Below are 17,211 nucleotides of genomic sequence, written 5' to 3'. Positions count from 1 at the left end.
ATTAGCATCACATTTGTTTGGTGTCTCATCATCTGTTTAACGCTGTCCCGCTTCAGACGTGCAGGGAGGAAATTAAATTATTGATCAAAATGTGGCATGGTAGCAGAACAGCTATTGATACAACTCAGTGGAAGAGCAGCATTTTCCAGACCTTTCTCTTTTTTTTTTTACCACTTTCTCTCATAAATTGGTTTTTCAATTCTTGCCAGACAAGTTAAATATTGTCTCAAATGTTGTACTTGTTGCATGTGGAAAATTATTCATTTTCACAATGAATAAATGTATACATTGCATATTTGCAGCCTTTGTTTGAGTGTGAGAGTTCACTTTGGAACTTGGGAATAACGGTTTCACATAAACAAAAGACCAAAATTGAAGGTCACACTGCCAGTTTTCTTTTGTTTTTCCTGAGATTTTCACATTCACTGTTTCCTACTGTAGAGTTAAGTTTTTGTTTGTTTTTACCAAATTCCTTTGCTTACTTTGTTTAACCACCAGTGCCAGTAAGAGCTGTGAGTAAAACCTTCCTGCACAATCTCCAGTCAAAACACAAGCTTGTTGTGCCTCTGCCTGGTGCCTGAGGGAGGATCTGCTGTGGTTTTAATAGTTGAAACGGTCTTTTACAAGCAGACATGTCTTTCCTTTCGCAGCTGTAACTCAGGTCAGATGTTTACTGAGGAGCTTGTATCTTGCAAGTGTGCTGTGTGGGCTCAGTCGAAAGCCATAATGTTATTCTTACATGATGTCAGGATTATTTTGTGACTTCTGCTGACCGGCTACAGGCTTTTAGTGAAAATAAAGAGTCTTTAGGTTTTCTTTTGAAAGTAAACAGTGAAAAAGTCCAGTACATTTCAAAACTCCTCATTAAGTCAACAGGTAAAATGTGTTTAATTGCCAAAACATCCGACTGGTAAATTCACATCTTTTGACCTGGTTTCATTCAGCTCTGTTTGCTCTTGCAGGTGTTGGCTTTAGCCGCTTTTTTAAAGATTTTCCATGACTTTGGAAATAAGTGTGCAATAGTTTCCCAGATTATTAAACTTTGTCATTTTTAATCCTTTTCATGATTTGAAGACCTTACTCCTCAGTAGAAAGCCTTTTAACTATGGACTCGCCGTAATAGAGGACTAAAATGCTGTGCATGGTATGAGGTGTGTCTTAAAATACCCGTTTAAATGCTTTCAGCATTTACTGTAATGAAGACCGCGTTGTTTTGCATTGTCCTGATTCCAGGGAATCAATTATTTCAGTGCATTTGGTTGCCAAACATAAAAAGAGCATTTCACACCAGTAGTATAGAGAATAGGACTGTGTCTTTGTAAGCAAAGCTTTGTTGAAAGAAAACACTTCTGAACATACATACATATATAGAACCTTTTTATTTAAAAAAAAGTAAAAAGTGATTATTCAAAAGCACCTACATATTACACATCATTGACTTGTGAATGTGAATTAAAACTGATTTATTTCTGAGTGGGTGAGTGAGAGGAAAATGTAGGTTTTAATAAGTAGTAAGAGTTTTCAGGTGGTTCAATTCGCCCTCTAGTGGCCACACAGGGTACTCAGCGTTTTGTTCACTAACAGCAAGCTAAGTCTAAATGTTTAGTTTATTTTTCAGTTGTGATTAATTTGGTATTGTATTGACATGAAAAGACAATACACTCTCCATAGACACTTTTTGAGGCTTACTTTCCTTTGTAAATGACTCTCTTATTCATTTTTACCTGGTACAGAGTAGCGGTTAATGTTCTGATCTGTTTGTTCATTTCACTGTTTGTTTTATTCTGTATTTATTTTATCATCTCTATAATTCATTGTCCAATTTGATCATACATGTGCTGAATTGTTTAATTCCGTATGTAGTACTTTGTTACTTTGTTAAAAGTGTTCTCTAGTTAAACTTTATCAACATACACATTAGATATTTTATGAAATACCAAATATGTTCTTGCACAAGAATTTTTTTGCTTTTTGTAGAAACTGTATGCTTGATGGCAACATCAGCTTCAACACCTTTGTAATGTTTATAAGAGTGAAGTCTTCTTTGTGCGACTGTGACCTGAAAAAAAAAAGGTCATTTATTTACACTATGACAGCCTTCACTGACATACTGAGAGAGAAGGTTTGGGAATCAGACAAGAGAACAGACCTTCTTTACTGAACACACTCAGGGTTTAAATGAGATTAAGCTGCATGTCTCTCAGTGTGATATGCAGCGTAAGATAAGAACAAGGAGTGCTGCAGCAGCCGATCTCAATGTCATGCAGTCAGTCTGGACTTGAGGAGACAGAGGACCATGAGACAGTCTGAATTAAGATAAACTGTGATAAAAGTGATAAAAGTTCTCAGAGATAATTGAAACTGCCTGCAGTAGTAACTTGGGTTTTCATGCACACACACTTTCAAAAATGTTGTCGTTCAGAGCACAATAGGTGGAAAGCTCTACATTTTCTCCATCTTTACCCAATCAATCATATGTACCACAGGCTTGAAGCATGAAATAATGTATCTGAGTGTTGGGAACATATAAAAGATGTTCTTGATTTCTTTTCTTCGTCTTGTTCCTTTGCCTTTAATCTTTGGATTTTTAAGGTCATCGTCTTACAACTTTCCATCAACTCCAAGCCTGAAACATGTAGATTAACAAGCCCTCGGCACAACCACAAATTCTCCTCTTCCACAGGTCAAAGCCTTTCTGTTCTGTCTGTTGGTGTGAAACTGACCCAAAATACTTTAAGAGGGCTAAAGTCATCCAAAGTTCTCAGATCATTATAGTACTGACTCCACTTTCTGCTAGTCAAACATTAGAAGTCATTTTATAAATCTTTCAAATTAAAAGCCAGCTGCTTTGCAGGACTAGTATTCAGGTGTAATTTCATGTTGCAATTTTCTGTGAATGACTTTAATTACTGTTTTCCATCAAAAACAACAGAGTTTTAATTAGAAAAGAGAGGCCAGTAATTATAACTTACCACTCCTCATTTGGTCAATTCTGTGTCTCTAGAAATATCTTTTTATGGGATCTCAAAGCAGTTACTGTTTGTCCTGTCTGTGCAAGCCAATGCTGTAGACCTTCGACATTCCCTGCATCTAACTCACCGGTTTTCTAATTTTTCCTGTGAGACAACAAAAACTCTCTGGTGATTCTAATCTGTGCAAAATAGCCATATTTCATTTCTTCTAATACCCTGTAAATGTTCAGGCCAAATAAAATGATTGTTACTCATTTCGTGAAGTGAAATCTGCGGCTGTCACAGGCTGCTGACACCAATCCTCCTGTTTTATACTTAAAAACATGAATCACATTTAGCACGACTGGATGTAAATAATTATGATAAATATTAGAATTTATCATTTAAAAAATTAACTATAGTCTCTATAAAAGCTGCAGCCACAAGGAATTTACTTCCGGGTCGTTTCACTCAGAAAAGCTCCTCAGCTAACTGGATCCATTTTCTTTTTAACTCGACGGGGTTCAACCATGTTGGGAAAAAGTGGAAACTTGTTCTCAGGCTTTTTTCTTTCACCAAATACTTAATGTGAAACCGTTTCAGATTCTCAGATGAGACTCAACAGGAAGAGGCCATAACAGGTCACATTAAAACTTTAAATTTCACCAGGTTCAATTAAACAAAAAGTCATTTATACAAGATTGTCTCAATGGATGTGGATCTGAAGCCCATTTCAGACACTAATGGCTCAGTTCATTACAAGCTGCTTAATCATGGAGTGGACTCAGTTTTAATCCACCGATTCTGCACTTTGTCTCAGTTTTTCTTCAATAAACACGAAGAAAATGTGATTTTGTTGACCCGATTCATAAAATCGTTAAAATTCAAAGACTGCGTACTTTTTATAGGAATGTAATAAATAAGCTAGCCCGTAAAAGGGCAAAAGCTTCAGCTGAAACTAAAAGATTTAATCTGTCCTCTATACTCGACTTCCTTTAAAGACAAAGAAAAAAAAAAAAAAAAAAGGACAAAACAGCTTAAAGAAAGCAGCAAACGTACAGCAAATCATCCACATTTATTTTCCTGCACATTGAAAAGCAAAGTTTGTATTTCTGAATTAAAGCCCCCAACATTTTAGAAAAAAAGCAAACATCAGATACGTCTTGTGAATATGTGGGAGTGGTTTCAGCGAGCTTCAGTTTAAAGTTTCTGCAGTTTCTTGTTTTACTGTCAGTAAATGAAGCAGCAGCACAGAATCCAACACAGCACCAGTTCAGACTGAGCTCAGATTCTCCTAAAGCCACAAAGTTTTACTGTAAAAAGCTGTGACACAGAAACCCTAAACCGAACCTCCAGTCAGTAACGCCCTCTAGTGGTAAGTCAGACGAAAACACACCATATAAACCCCCCCATTGAAGACCAATTTGCTTGAATAAATTAGCTTGGTAATTTTGCCCACAACTCAGCCTCCATCAGCCGATATTTACACCAGTGCTTCAGCCACTTCAACATTTATACAAAGCAAAGAAGAAAAGATTCACTGTTTGTTACTTTTGTTTCTGATTTCAAACAAGCTGCTGGAGAAGATGGAAGAAAATTAATTTACACACAAATAAAAGGTAGAAAACGGACACAAACCCAAACTGGTCAGGTCTCAGGATGACACTTCAACCTTTAGATTAACATGATAAAACCTCCGTGGTAACCAAACAAAAAGGGGCAGGTTCACTTATTTAGGTTCACGAGTTCCACGCAGCTCTGGTGGTCATATATCAGAACATTACTTTAAAGGATAAAGAGTGCTGCAGTCCTTCTCTCTTTAAAGCAGATTTCTGAAGCCTGTTCATCGTTTTCCAGATTCATTTTTAGAAAAATGTTTCTCACAGTTCAATCTTCTTATAGTTTGCGTTTGCCCATATGAATAAAGTATTTTTACTTGTATTTGTGTTTCTGACAGCTTCCGACTACAAAGTTTTGGTCTGATTATTTTACAGAAGCTGCAAAGACGGATCAAAACTTTGTCACGAAGCTACTGACTCTACAGTGTTCCGTCTCCACGTTTAGTTCACATCATGAAGCATTTTCCGTTGAAATGCAGCCCGTTACGGATCTCCACGTCGTCACACTTTAACAGCAGGACGGCGCCACGTTCTCAAAGACTCTCAAAGTGTGAACCCGTAAGAAATTCTGAGAACAAAACTTCTCTCAAGGTCAATGGAGGGAAACGAGTGAAGATATGAAGGGCAGAGACGCAGAGAAGCAGAGCAGGAAGAACAAAATCGAAAAATCAAGAAGTGCAGACTGAATCTACACGTCAAACACTCATAAAAAACCCAAAGAAAAACTGCATTTGTTACCGTTATCGTAGCTCCTTAACGCACCAGAGCAGGGCTGCAACTAACCAATTGTTTTTCTGTCAATGACGCTCTCAAAGAGTCCAAAACGATTGAAATTTGGAGTCTTTAAAAAAAAAAAAAAGGACGATTTTAAAATATAAAAAAAACATGTTTAATTTCCTGTAAATCCGTCTGTTCCAGCCCTACGCCAGAGCGAGAGGTAATCAACAAAAACACAATCAATACTGTCACACAATGATAATATCAGCAGTTATCTCACTAAGGCTTTGAAAAACAAATAGAATCTTTAAAAAGAAACTTTCAGAGAAAAATGTCCTTACATGCGTTTTAAACCCAACATGCCTGTTTGAGGATCATCCATCTTTATCCCACATGTGACAGCGTCAGAAATTAAACAAAAAGGAGTGAGTTGTGTGTGAGTGCGTTTGTTTTCAACGGTTCGGAAGCTGAAAGTAGAGCCAGCCGTCGCTGAGCTTGGCACCGGTTAAAGTTTCTCAGCAGACTGAGGCAGAGTGCACCCGGGTGGAGCCTCAGTCCACCTCATCTTCTTCCTCCTCCTCCAGCGTTAACGGGTGGTTGAGGGTTCGCCCGCCGTGGTGTCAGGTGCCCGTCACTCGTCTGAGCCGGCCGAGCGTTTCTGGTTCCTTTTGCGAGGAGATCTTCTCGGAGAGGCCTTGTCTGGAGAAGAAGAAGAGAAGACTGAGCGTGAAAGATCACTGAAACACACAGAGGTGACGGCAGACTCAGTTTGATTTGTGAAAAATAATCAACATTCCACTGCAGCCTTTTCTCACTTAAGATCCAAAATGTAAATATATCAGTGCTGTCTTAACGTTACTTCTCTACTTTTCTTTACGAATGACAACTGCTGCATTAAAGGTCATATATGGACAATGTTACTGTTCCTTCTGTAAACTGATCCTTACTTATTATTTTATACAGTAATCATCATTATTACTGTCTTAAATAGTTAGAATTGAGGCTATGAGGTAAAGGCTGCAGTTTATGTTGGGATGTCAGTGGAGTTTGAATGAAGACAACATGAAGGATATCATGGAAACAATTATTAAAATTAATCACACTGCAAACGTCACTCGTGTCAATCAACAGTCGAGTTTCCATCCACTAGTGATGCAAATCTGCAGCAATCTTTTGAACAGCTGCAAAAAATCTTTTTCTAGCGACTGTCGATTCAATTCAGTTGAAAGAAAACTTTGGGAATGTCTCCAAATCCAAAATGAACAGACAACAGGAAAAGTAGAACAAGCTGAGTGTGGAGATGGGCTCAATGACCAGAAAAGAAATGTTGAGGATGACGACAAACAAAACCAGCAGCTTTTTAAGAGTGAAAACAGTCTCAATGGTCAACAACTGGTTTAAAATAAGAAGCTGTAGACAAACTCAAGTGGGAATAAACTGATTCATTCAAATGAATTCGAGAAATGTGGAAGGAAAATGACTGTTGTTCCAGCATGAAGCCATTTTTGTTGCTCTGCATCATAACTGCTTTCTCTGCTGTAAATTTATCTAAAAAGAAGGTTTTACACACATTTGAGGCAGAGATGCCCAAAGAGACATTTTGTCAAACTTCAAAAATTTGAATGACTTTCATGTCTTTGAGTGCTCCATCAGAACATCTGTACCATAAAACAGAGGATGCAGATGTACACACACACAAAAAAAAAAAAAAGGGGGGGGGGGGGGGGTGTTTCGGAGCTCCGATTCACGACACACACGACATGCAGCAGACCTCACCTCTGCGACTCTGCACTGAAGACATGACAGCAAGGAAGGCAGAGAGAGAAAAAGAGAGAAGAGGGTGAGTGATCCTCATGCAGTGAATGTTAAAGATCATTCTGAAACAGGTAAGCAGGAAGAGAACAGAGACACCTGCTGATTCTGAGGAAAAGAGACATCAAAGGTTTGGACAGAAAGAGGTTCGTTCTTTCAATCATTTTCTGCTTTTCCCCATCATTATTTAAATAAAGCTTCCAGGTGCACGTGTGTGAATGCAGGCTGTGAGGCGTACGCACTGATCTGGTTGAGTGTTTCCTGAGGGATCCAGCTCAGATCGACGTCGTTGTGGCTCGAAGTTCCCGTTTCCACCTTTGGTGCTGGGCGCCTCCTCTGTGAAAAAACACATCCATGTTAGGTGCCTGCTCGCCATCATGATGAACTCACCATTCTGTCATTTCCGTGTAGTTAGAACATCACTCCAATCACTGATAGAGAACACGATAAGCCTCAGAAACTTATGCTTATCTTTATACCCCATTTTATCTGACCAACAATTTTAAATTAGTGACATTAAGGTAGAAAATCTGCAGGTTCTGCAGCTTAATAAGCTGGATCCAACTGCATCTATAGATATAAGATAATAATCATTGAATGAAACAGCGTCCACCTTTCTGGACTCCAGCAGCTGGTGAAGGCCTACGATGACGAGCAGCCCGAGGCCTGACAGGAAGACGTACATGAAGATCCTGCCGGACATGAAGGAAAGAGAAACAAGTGCATAAAAAATGAGATGCAGCAATAAACAAACAGAAGGTTTGAGGATGGAAATATCAGTAAAACTCTTACGTTTCTCCATCCAGTCCATCCTCCCTCTCAGTGACGGTGACTGTCTGGTTGAACACAGCATCCTGGAAAATGTTTCCCTGCAGGTGGGAAGAGAATGAAGGAGTGAAAGGAATGAAAGAAAGCAGGGAGAAGGGTAGAAATGGGCCAGAGAAGATGGAGAGAAAAGGAAAGTGAGGGGAAGATGGGAGGAGAGAAAGTAGATTAGAAATTGATTCTGTATTTTTAACATCTCTGACACAAAATGCAAGTTCAGTTTGATCTGGTCTTTCTTACAGTGCTGTCCTTGTAGTTTAGGTTGATGACGAGTCCAAAGGGCCGCCCACCCATTGGTTCTGCAGGGATGAAGGAGTACTCGAAGGTGGCCTGTCTGCCGGGAGGAACCACGATGCCGAGCTGGAGAGCAGTGAAGTTCTGGATGTAGAACTGGTAATCCTGAATGGGACGATGGCAAACACTTTGCAGGTCAGAGCTCGAGTCCCAGCATTAAAAACATTCACACCTCCTTCAGTTTGTGTCTGAAGCGGGAGATGACTGTTTTCTTACCTGAGGGTAACGGAAAGAAGCATCCAGAGACTCCACGATGAAGTTCTCTGACCCCTTGTTGGTGAAGCCCATCAGGAACTTGACAATATCGTTGGCTGGGAAGTCTGGAAAGAAAAGAGGGCATACAGATCAGTTTTGACTATAGCTCCATCTAAAATGCTGACATTGAAATTAGATGAATCCGAGACCTTCTCCTTTGACGAAGAGGATGGTGGTGTCTGCATTGGGGGAAGCTTTCACCTCACCAACCAACGCTTCTTCCTCTTCATCTTCTTTTTCTTCCGTCTAGACAAAACACAACTTGACTGTTAAGGGGTTCTAAACAAAAATGCAGGTATTTCTCTTTATACATACTGAAAAATGAAGGCAATCATTGTAAAATGCTAACACAGCCCTCCAAAATCTTTAAAAAGACACCAAGGAGCGTGATGAGGGGAAGCTGAGACGTTTCATACAGACATGATCTGATGTGCAGAAACTAAAACTAATCATGTTCAATTCAGTTCCCTCTAAACATAAAAACAAGAGGCGGTTAGTTAATGGTGTGCTGCACATGAGGCTAATCAAATTCAAAATAACTGGAGGAAAAGTCCAATGATGAGGTCAACGCTTCTTCACTGTCCGGGCAGTTTAAGTTGGGTCATGTCCTCTAACATCTAACCGAAACGGACAGGAAATCCACACAAAAAATGATATTCGACAACCTGCTCACAACATTCTACAGTCCAAAGCAGTAAAATCTTCTGCAGTGCTTTAAGCCCTGCCCCTCTCCATCACACAGTAAGAAAGAAGCAGCGTCAGATCAAGTGTTTCATCTTTAAAATGAAAAACTAAAACTGACCTTTGTGTTAAACCAAACTGTTACCGTATTTATTTAGAAGTACGGTAATCTTTAATCAGTCGACCACCTACCAGTTCCGTATTCTCGTCATCTTCCACTTCAGCCTCATCGTCTTCGTCCTCCGCTGTCACATCATCAACAACATCTTCATCCACAGCCTCGGCCTCCTCATCCTCCGTCAGATCCTGGGCATTTGCCACCGGTCCTGAAAAAAGGAACGTTGTAAAGTATGACCACCACTAAATGCCCAGGAACTTTATTTCTTTATATCTAAGAGAGGTCTTGTGTCTTTAAGCCACATAAAAAGTTATTCAGTGTCTGTAAAAAAAATCTATTTTCCCTGCAGAAAATGACCCAATTCTTTGGCCCAGTTATTTAATTTAAATCAAAAGGAGTTATAATGGGTTTTTATCAGTTGTTGTATGGTTTGAGATGTGATGTTTGAGGTCAGTCCTGCTGAGTGGACAGAAAATAAAGAGGCTTAGTGCAAGAAAATAGAGTCTCTGCATACAAAAGACAACTTTAATAACCACTAATCACACAAAAATTCCAATATGTCAGCCTATCCAGGCATTTTTTTTTATTAGAAAAAATATCAGCATCACATAATGATCTAATTGAGGCTGCATTGAGTTTCCATTAAAAATCATCCATTGTGTAAATTCAGCGATTTTCACAGCACATGTCATCGCAACGCACCGTTTACATCCATCTAACACATTTTCAAGAGTGTAGGAATCTTTTAAAACACAGACCAAATAAAACTGTGCTCTGCACTCCTAAAAACATTCATCACCAACCCCAGCAGCAAAACTATGATCCACGAACAACTGAAAAGGAAAAATCCTGAGACTCAACGACTTCAAAACAACGAAGCAGAAGCAAAGACATTTATCAGTGAGTTATGTTCGACTGTTGGTTGGTATCAGTTCCTGGGAGTCATCATTCATGACAATTTATCGAGTTTAAAACAAACTCAATATTAAGCCAAGTTGACTCCATACAGCCTAGCAAATAAACAGCAAAGCTTCTGTCAAGTTTGCAGGATGCAGGCTGATAGTTGATGTGCAGGGTTTGACGATTCATTTACTTCAAAATAAATCCAGCATCAGTGCAGGTCTGAGGAGGTGCACAACTCCTGACCAACAACTGTTCCCACCACCTCCACCAGCACCTGGATATTGCTTGCTACCTTTTCTTTAAAGATCTCTTTTTGCTGGTACTTTCCAATTGAATTTTAGCCTTGGTAAAGTTCAGGAAAACCTGACTGTAATAACTGTATTAAATATCTACGAATCTAACATTGACCAAATCAATAAAATTGGAATTTTTAGCTTGAATTGGGCAGCCCAATATAGGGAGACTTAAATTAAGTTATGGTTAGTTATTAGTGAGTTAAATACAATTTCAATCCACTAAACAGAACGGAATTGTGAGATTAATCTGTAAAAAAGTATAAAATAAAAACGGCAGCTGCAGCCCTTGATTTATATGATGAACAATCTGCTTCTTCTGTGACCCATTGTGAAGACACAGCTTCCACAACAATCACCCAACATCTCTGCAGTAAATCCACAGTATTAGCCAAAAGTGGACATTCCTCACCGTCTGTTACATACATTAAAGGCTGTTAAGACTATCTCATTAGTATGTATACTGCTGGGGCAACATAAACTCTAAATATGTACCCCGAATTTATCCACACGTTTACCTCAGGCTACTGATATAAACCAGCAGACTTCAAATGACAGGAAGGTGGTAAATCGAAGCTTTCAATGTTTCAACTACGCCACAGGTTCCAATCATAGCGAACATGATACTATTGATCAACCAACTCGGCTTCAAACGCCCCTTGACCCCCTATTTACTGAAGATCAACAAATACCTGTTCAGATTACAAACCAAAATGTGGCTATGTGTTTTATAAAGACTGGCTGTCGATAATAATACAGTAACAGTTTAAGGAACAGTAGTTAAAGGAACACAACCAGTGAAACTTCTTTACTGGACCCGTATATATGCTAGCTGAATGAGCTAGCCATTAAACAAGTGACTTTCTATAGTTACTGGAAACATTTAGAACTGTATTTTTGCCACTGGTGAGGTTAATTGGAGTTGTTCAAGATATTAGACTTAAAATAAAATAGTTCCACATCCAGAGAGGAGCTGAGTAACAGCGAGCGAGGTAATAGCAACTTAGCTGCCCTGCTAACGGCTAACGAACCGACACTAAGGACACGTCAGACTAAGCAGGCGGATAAACTGCACTAATTTCAGACAGCTAACGCTAAGTCACATGTGATGTAAAATCAAACACAAAAGGGTAAGAGTTCAACGAAGTTGTTCTAATCTACTCAACATATATAAGAAAGTTATTCGTTTTAAGAAAACACGGTTGCTTTCAGTTAGCACATGTCAAATAGAGAACGGCCTGCCACTGGCTTTGCTGCTAACACTAGCATGCTAATCCTTACTTCCTCCTATAACACTACCATTTCCTCCGTCACGGTGTGTAGCAGTACTTCCAACTTACCTTTGATGAGGAGAGTCGCCGGAAAGGCCAACAACACCAATAACAACAGTTTGGGTAGAAATTTCATCATTTTCAAGTCAAAATCAGTGCGTTCTCATTCAGAATCGGCCAGAGACTTGCTGCAAGCGCCTTTTCCGTCACATTTATTTTCACGCATGCGCTGTGTATACTGACCAGAGGTGTATTGCAAAGTCCGTTTCCTCTCACAGATTGTGTCTACTTCAATGCTTAGTAATAAAAAAACAACTTTAAGACCGACTTTTCATCAAAAATATTTCATTTAGTCTTTTTATTTATTATTTTTTAAAAGTATCAAATAAATCCACGCGGAAAAAAATTACCGGAAAAAGTCAAATATTAAACTTTTAAATCCAAACCATCAAACTAAATGATTAAAATACTAGATCTAGCGGTCGTCTCTTTACGTGTTTGTGAAAACAGGCCAAATTAACTTTTTATTTACATTGAATTTGTTCGGCACCGATAAATCGGACTGAGAAACAGTAAATAATACTTCTTTCATTATTTAGCTTATCGGGATTTCTTTCAGTACAGATTTTTAAGATTGTTATGGAAATTTTAAAAAGATAAATCTTTAAACCATCTTACAATGATAGCAAGATAAATAAATTAATAAAAATGAAAACTTACAACTGATAACTAAACAATGAATCCATGTATAACGTCTGTAAGTACAATCAAAGCTTACTTAGAGGCATGTAGTATTAATGTATTTACTCATGGATCTTTTGTGTATCTGAAATTGTAATGAGCATGAATAAAGGGACGATTACTGTAAATCAAAAATTTAATATGGAAGTAGTCTCACTTCTCAATGAGAAAACATCACTCTTGACTGTTCATTGGTTTTTATTTCTTTCACATGTAACACACTTTAGTTATGGCAAAATAACAACTTAAACTGTGTGATATATTTACATGTCAAATAACATGTAAATAAATTCAGCATAATCTGTGCTGACATATAGACTAAATAAGAAAAAAGAAAGAAAAAAACTTTACCATGGTGACATCAGAAGCCACAATATCCTCAATGCAAGAAAAAAATTAAAATAACACAGAGTTCCTCATCCAAAAGCAACACAATTAGCACATTTAATAAATCATATTCTATTGCATCTATTTTTCTTCAAATTAAAAATACAAAATGCTCTCCAGCTAGAGTGACAAAGAAAGGCTGAGTGAAGGTTTTATTCAGTACACAAACTGGGATGCAATCCACACAGCAAGACAACAAGCCCTAAAAGCACAACTTTCTGGATACATACAAGTGAAAGTGTAAAATATATCTTTCCGAGACTTAGACATAAACCCGTGTATCAAAATAGTCTGCGGCGTACAGAAATCTCAAGCCCTGACATGCTGACACAGTCTGTTCAGATTCTAGTCCATATAAACTGTTACTGTATGTAGAGATGGTGGTTTAATTACCCAGAAAGCAACACGATGTGAAAACTTTAATCAATTCTTAAAAATAGAAAAACATGAACATTTGATACAAGAAACAGAAAAAAACACAGTGTGTTAGTTAAGTCCTTTATAAACACCAGAGGTTAGTGTTGCTGTTTAAAACTGAAGCTCTGCCGTGTGATTGTTCCATCTCTGTATAGATTATTGTAGATCTGAAGTCAAAAACTCAACTACACTCACCCGAACATCAATTAAACTCAGGATAAAGACACGTTTAAATTCAGAGGATCTCTAATTTTTGTTCATCGTAATGTTATCATCTTTAGTTCCTCCCCTTCCTCCTTGGTCTTCCTCCTTTCCTTTGGTTGCATCACTTCGAAATTTATTATTTTTTTTTTACATTTTCAGCATGTGATTTTCTCCCTCTTTCCTCCTTTTCCTCATCTCCAGACAACAGAAGACAGATCACTTTCCTTTCCTGCACCCCTTCTTTTTCTTCACCACCCATCAGTTAAAGTCTGATAATATTCTGTAGTTTTCTTATTGTCAACAAATTCCTCAAATAGATCAAAATCATCAGTCTGTCTGTCAATCCTACCTGACCTCCTCTCTCTACTTTGGGAACTCCGATCCAGACAGATGCAAATCTTCAGCTCTTTGTGTTGTTCACAGCGTGTATACCGAGCTCTAACATTCATATCTTAACATGAAATATGGGTCAGATGGCAACGCTCCAAACATCTCCTCTAATAAGGACACTGGACGAATAAATAGATGACTCAGTCTAGAAGCAAATAGAAAAGTCCACAACTGCTGTCTTTACACGCCTTCCTCCGAATAGTTAAATAAACGTCTTAATGAATGATGCTTTGCTTGTGATGACGATCTATTTTCTAAGTCCCGTGTGCTAGTGGATGTGGATTTAGTGAAAAATGTGTTTTTTTCTCTGCACTGACTCACCAGAATGGAGTTTTCATGGCTGATTTTCGTACTGATCCATGAAGTATTCATGGCCAAAGGTCACATTTTCAATGTTTTAGGAACCCTCTTTTGGAGTCTATTGCTTCTGTTGGTATTATCTTCATATTTTACTGCTATTTGCAAATTGCATTTATGTGCATTGCTTTTTTATCCTTTGAATCTTATATGCTATTCTTTATGATTTTGCTCTGTAAAGCTTTCTGAGATGCATTTGTGTCGGAACATACAATATAAATAAAGCTGAGGTGCGTTGGACATATTTGTGGTAGCAGGATGGTGTATCTGGGATTAAGTGACTGACTACAGAATGTTTTAGAACATGACAGATGAGAAATCTTCTTACACACGAGTAACTGTCGCTGATACCCTTCGGTGTTGGTTTAGGTCTTGTCATGGGTGTTGTTGGCAATGCGAAAAACACAGAATATCAACAGAATTGTATTTTAAACTCAGACTGACTTGTTATTTAGTTTTCAAATATTTTTTTAATTATCTCCTTCGCTTTGAGACATGATTAAACTTTGTAGCTCTTTCTAATCTCTGATTTTCTTTCTTCATGCACCCGTCTTTCCCTGCTTTTGTTGTAAATGTTGATATATGTATGACAGCATGCTAGATTTATGCCTCTACTGGTTTTCGTTCTTTATCCACTTGTGTTTCCTCTTTAACAAAACCACCCTCAGACCAATGTCAGACCAACCCGATGTCACCAGTCTGTGATGTTCAGTGCATTCCAGTTTCATTCCAATCATATGTTTACTTCTTTAGGTCATTCTTTAGGTTCCTCACAGACAGCCTCATTATTTTGTGGTGGCCCATGTTTCCCATCTCGCTGTATTGCATATGTGGAGGCTGCTCTCTATATAGAATCATTTTAAAGAGCTCTTAATATAAAACTGCTTTACAACCCAGTTTCAGTCTCTGCCTTAAAAATCCATAAGAAAAGCTGAAAACATGTAGATGTAATGTCAATGCATCTGTTTCCCATTGGAAGAAAAAACATACAAAATGCACATGGATCCTGAAATGCAAAGAACATCAACAATTTTTGCTGTAATAACACTGAGAGTGGATCTTAATCTGTAAATTTAGCTCCTGCCTGTCTTCTTCTCCTCCCCTGCCTCCCTCCTCCATGCTTCAGTTGCAACACTCCACGTAATTTGCCGGCAGCATGCCAGACTTGCCGGTTCTCTGCACCGTGCCATACATCCAGCCTTCGTCGATGGGCTGAGCGTTGATGATGACGTCACCGTCTCTGAATGACACTTCATCGTGGTCCTGAGCTGCGTAGTCATACAGCGCTCGGTATACACGCTGTGAACAACACAAAGACACAAAGTTAGGCTCCAAGATGAGATTACTATCATGTGAAAAATACAGTACAACCTATCAGGATAAATAAACAAGTAATGATCTGGTCATTAACCAGGCCTTGAAATGAGGTAAATCCAACCTCAGATGAACAACACATGACATAATGCACTGAGTCATTATCTATTGGACAAAGACTAAGACAAAACACAGAAGCAGTGTGTGAAAAATTAAGTGAACCCCATGATCCAACAGCTTGAATAACCACCTTTAGCAGCAATAATTTGAAGTAATGGTTTTGTAATGTAATGGTTCTGTATGTTATCAGTCTTGGCTGTGGTTCACATGGTTTCCAACATTGCTTCAGTTTATTCAGGTTTGAAACCCTTCCAAACAAGCCATACTTGTTCAGTTTTTTTCTAATTGTGCTGCCACAAACTTTAACATTTAACATGCTCACTGAGGCCTGTAGAGTCTGAGGTGTAGTTCTTGGGTTTTTGAACTTGAAGTGAACTTGCTGGGACGTCCACTCCTGGGAAGATCTTGAATGTTTTCCACTTGTGAATAATATTTTTGTCTGTAGAATGATGGACCCTGAATAGTGTGGACATGGCCTTATAACCCTTCCCAGATTGGTGATGTCTTTCCTCCTTGGCATTGTGTTAACACACACCTGAATGCTCCAGACCAGCAAAGTGACAAAACTTCTGCTTTTATAGAGGTGCTCACACAGATTTGAAAGAAGGTGGTATTTTTCTCACGGCTGTATCAGTTGAGTGTCAAGTAGTACTCTGACTTTAAGTTATATGGTCCACATAACCTATTATTAGTCTGCCTTCATTGGTTGCCACTTTTAATTTTTCTATATTGCGTGTAAATTTTCAACAGCAGCAGCGACTAAAATCTCCAAAAAGGCATCATAAACATCTCCTCAATATTTTTAACAAAAGACACTGTTATTTGGACAGTAGTTCCCTAAAAGAGAGAATGACTACTGATGGTGTCCGACATTTCAAGGCAAAAGAAGGCTGTACAACATTCATGTGTGGACAAGAACGTACCATGGTGGCTGAATGCGGCGGTGAGGTGACGGATCTGACAGATGACATGCTGGTCTGGTGCATGTAGCCGTGATACTGCTGATGCTGCTGCATCTGGATGCCCTGATGATGGTATGCTCCGGGGAGGACAGGAGCTGAGTAAAAGATACACAAACACACACAGGCAGAAGTCACACACCCAGAAAAGTGTCTCCAGTATCTGCTTGATTATGTAGGTCGACACTCTGCTGTGAATAAAACAAAAGAATGATGTGAGTTGTTACAGAAGATAAAACCTCAGTGACGCTCATGCACAAACCTGCAAGGAGACAGTGGATTAGTCTTATTTATCTGTGGATTAGGGACATATGCTGGTCCATGCTTTCACCAATCAGCAGGTCAGAAACATGAAAAGAGATACCAGGAGTGCTGGTGCCGCTGCGGTCCCACAGGTCAGAGGTCAGCGAGCTGACAGACTGAGCCTGGCTGTGGGTGAGCGACTGCTGAGAGTGCTGCCTGCTCAGTCTGCGGTCGGCCCGCTCTGACAAACAGCCGCCACCAGGAGCAGCACAGGACAGAGGTAATCCCAGCAAAGACCAGTAACGACGAGGAAAGGATGGAGAAAACAGAAAAAATGAGG

The 17,211-nt window shown here is 38.9% G+C and overlaps 2 protein-coding genes across 4 annotated transcripts in view; both read right to left on the bottom strand.

The window, feature by feature from the left end:
- Positions 1–4,007: 4,007 nt before the first annotated feature.
- ssr1 (signal sequence receptor, alpha) lies at positions 4,008–11,955 on the bottom strand. Of its 2 annotated transcripts, XM_072378217.1 has the most exons (10): positions 11,809–11,955; positions 9,347–9,480; positions 8,623–8,719; positions 8,435–8,538; positions 8,165–8,323; positions 7,892–7,968; positions 7,713–7,791; positions 7,342–7,435; positions 7,064–7,078; positions 4,008–5,986 (listed from the first exon to the last, which is right to left on the bottom strand). In XM_072378217.1, exons 1-10 carry the CDS (start codon positions 11,876–11,878, stop codon positions 5,919–5,921), a joined length of 897 nt encoding a protein of 298 aa, XP_072234318.1. In that variant the 5' UTR covers positions 11,879–11,955; the 3' UTR covers positions 4,008–5,918. The 2 variants fall into 2 exon arrangements, with proteins under 2 accessions (XP_072234318.1, XP_072234319.1); XM_072378218.1 differs by lacking the exon at positions 7,064–7,078.
- Positions 11,956–12,660: 705 nt separating this feature from the next.
- LOC140284516 (uncharacterized) overlaps positions 12,661–17,211 on the bottom strand; it is a 102,542-nt gene continuing 97,991 nt past the window's right edge. For both annotated transcript variants that reach the window (XM_072378383.1, XM_072378382.1), the window contains 3 exons: positions 16,993–17,112; positions 16,593–16,726; positions 12,661–15,534 (listed from right to left, as the gene is read on the bottom strand). In XM_072378383.1, the coding sequence (XP_072234484.1) occupies positions 15,358–15,534; positions 16,593–16,726; positions 16,993–17,112 (431 nt within the window). In that variant the 3' untranslated portion in view covers positions 12,661–15,357. The remainder of the gene's footprint in view (positions 15,535–16,592; positions 16,727–16,992; positions 17,113–17,211) is intronic.

Source organism: Leuresthes tenuis, unplaced genomic scaffold (genome assembly GCF_036924035.1).
Source record: "Leuresthes tenuis unplaced genomic scaffold, fLeuTen1.0.hap1 SCAF_24, whole genome shotgun sequence".
NCBI lineage: Eukaryota > Metazoa > Chordata > Actinopteri > Atheriniformes > Atherinopsidae > Leuresthes > Leuresthes tenuis.
This window is presented reverse-complemented; position numbering and strand designations above follow the sequence as displayed.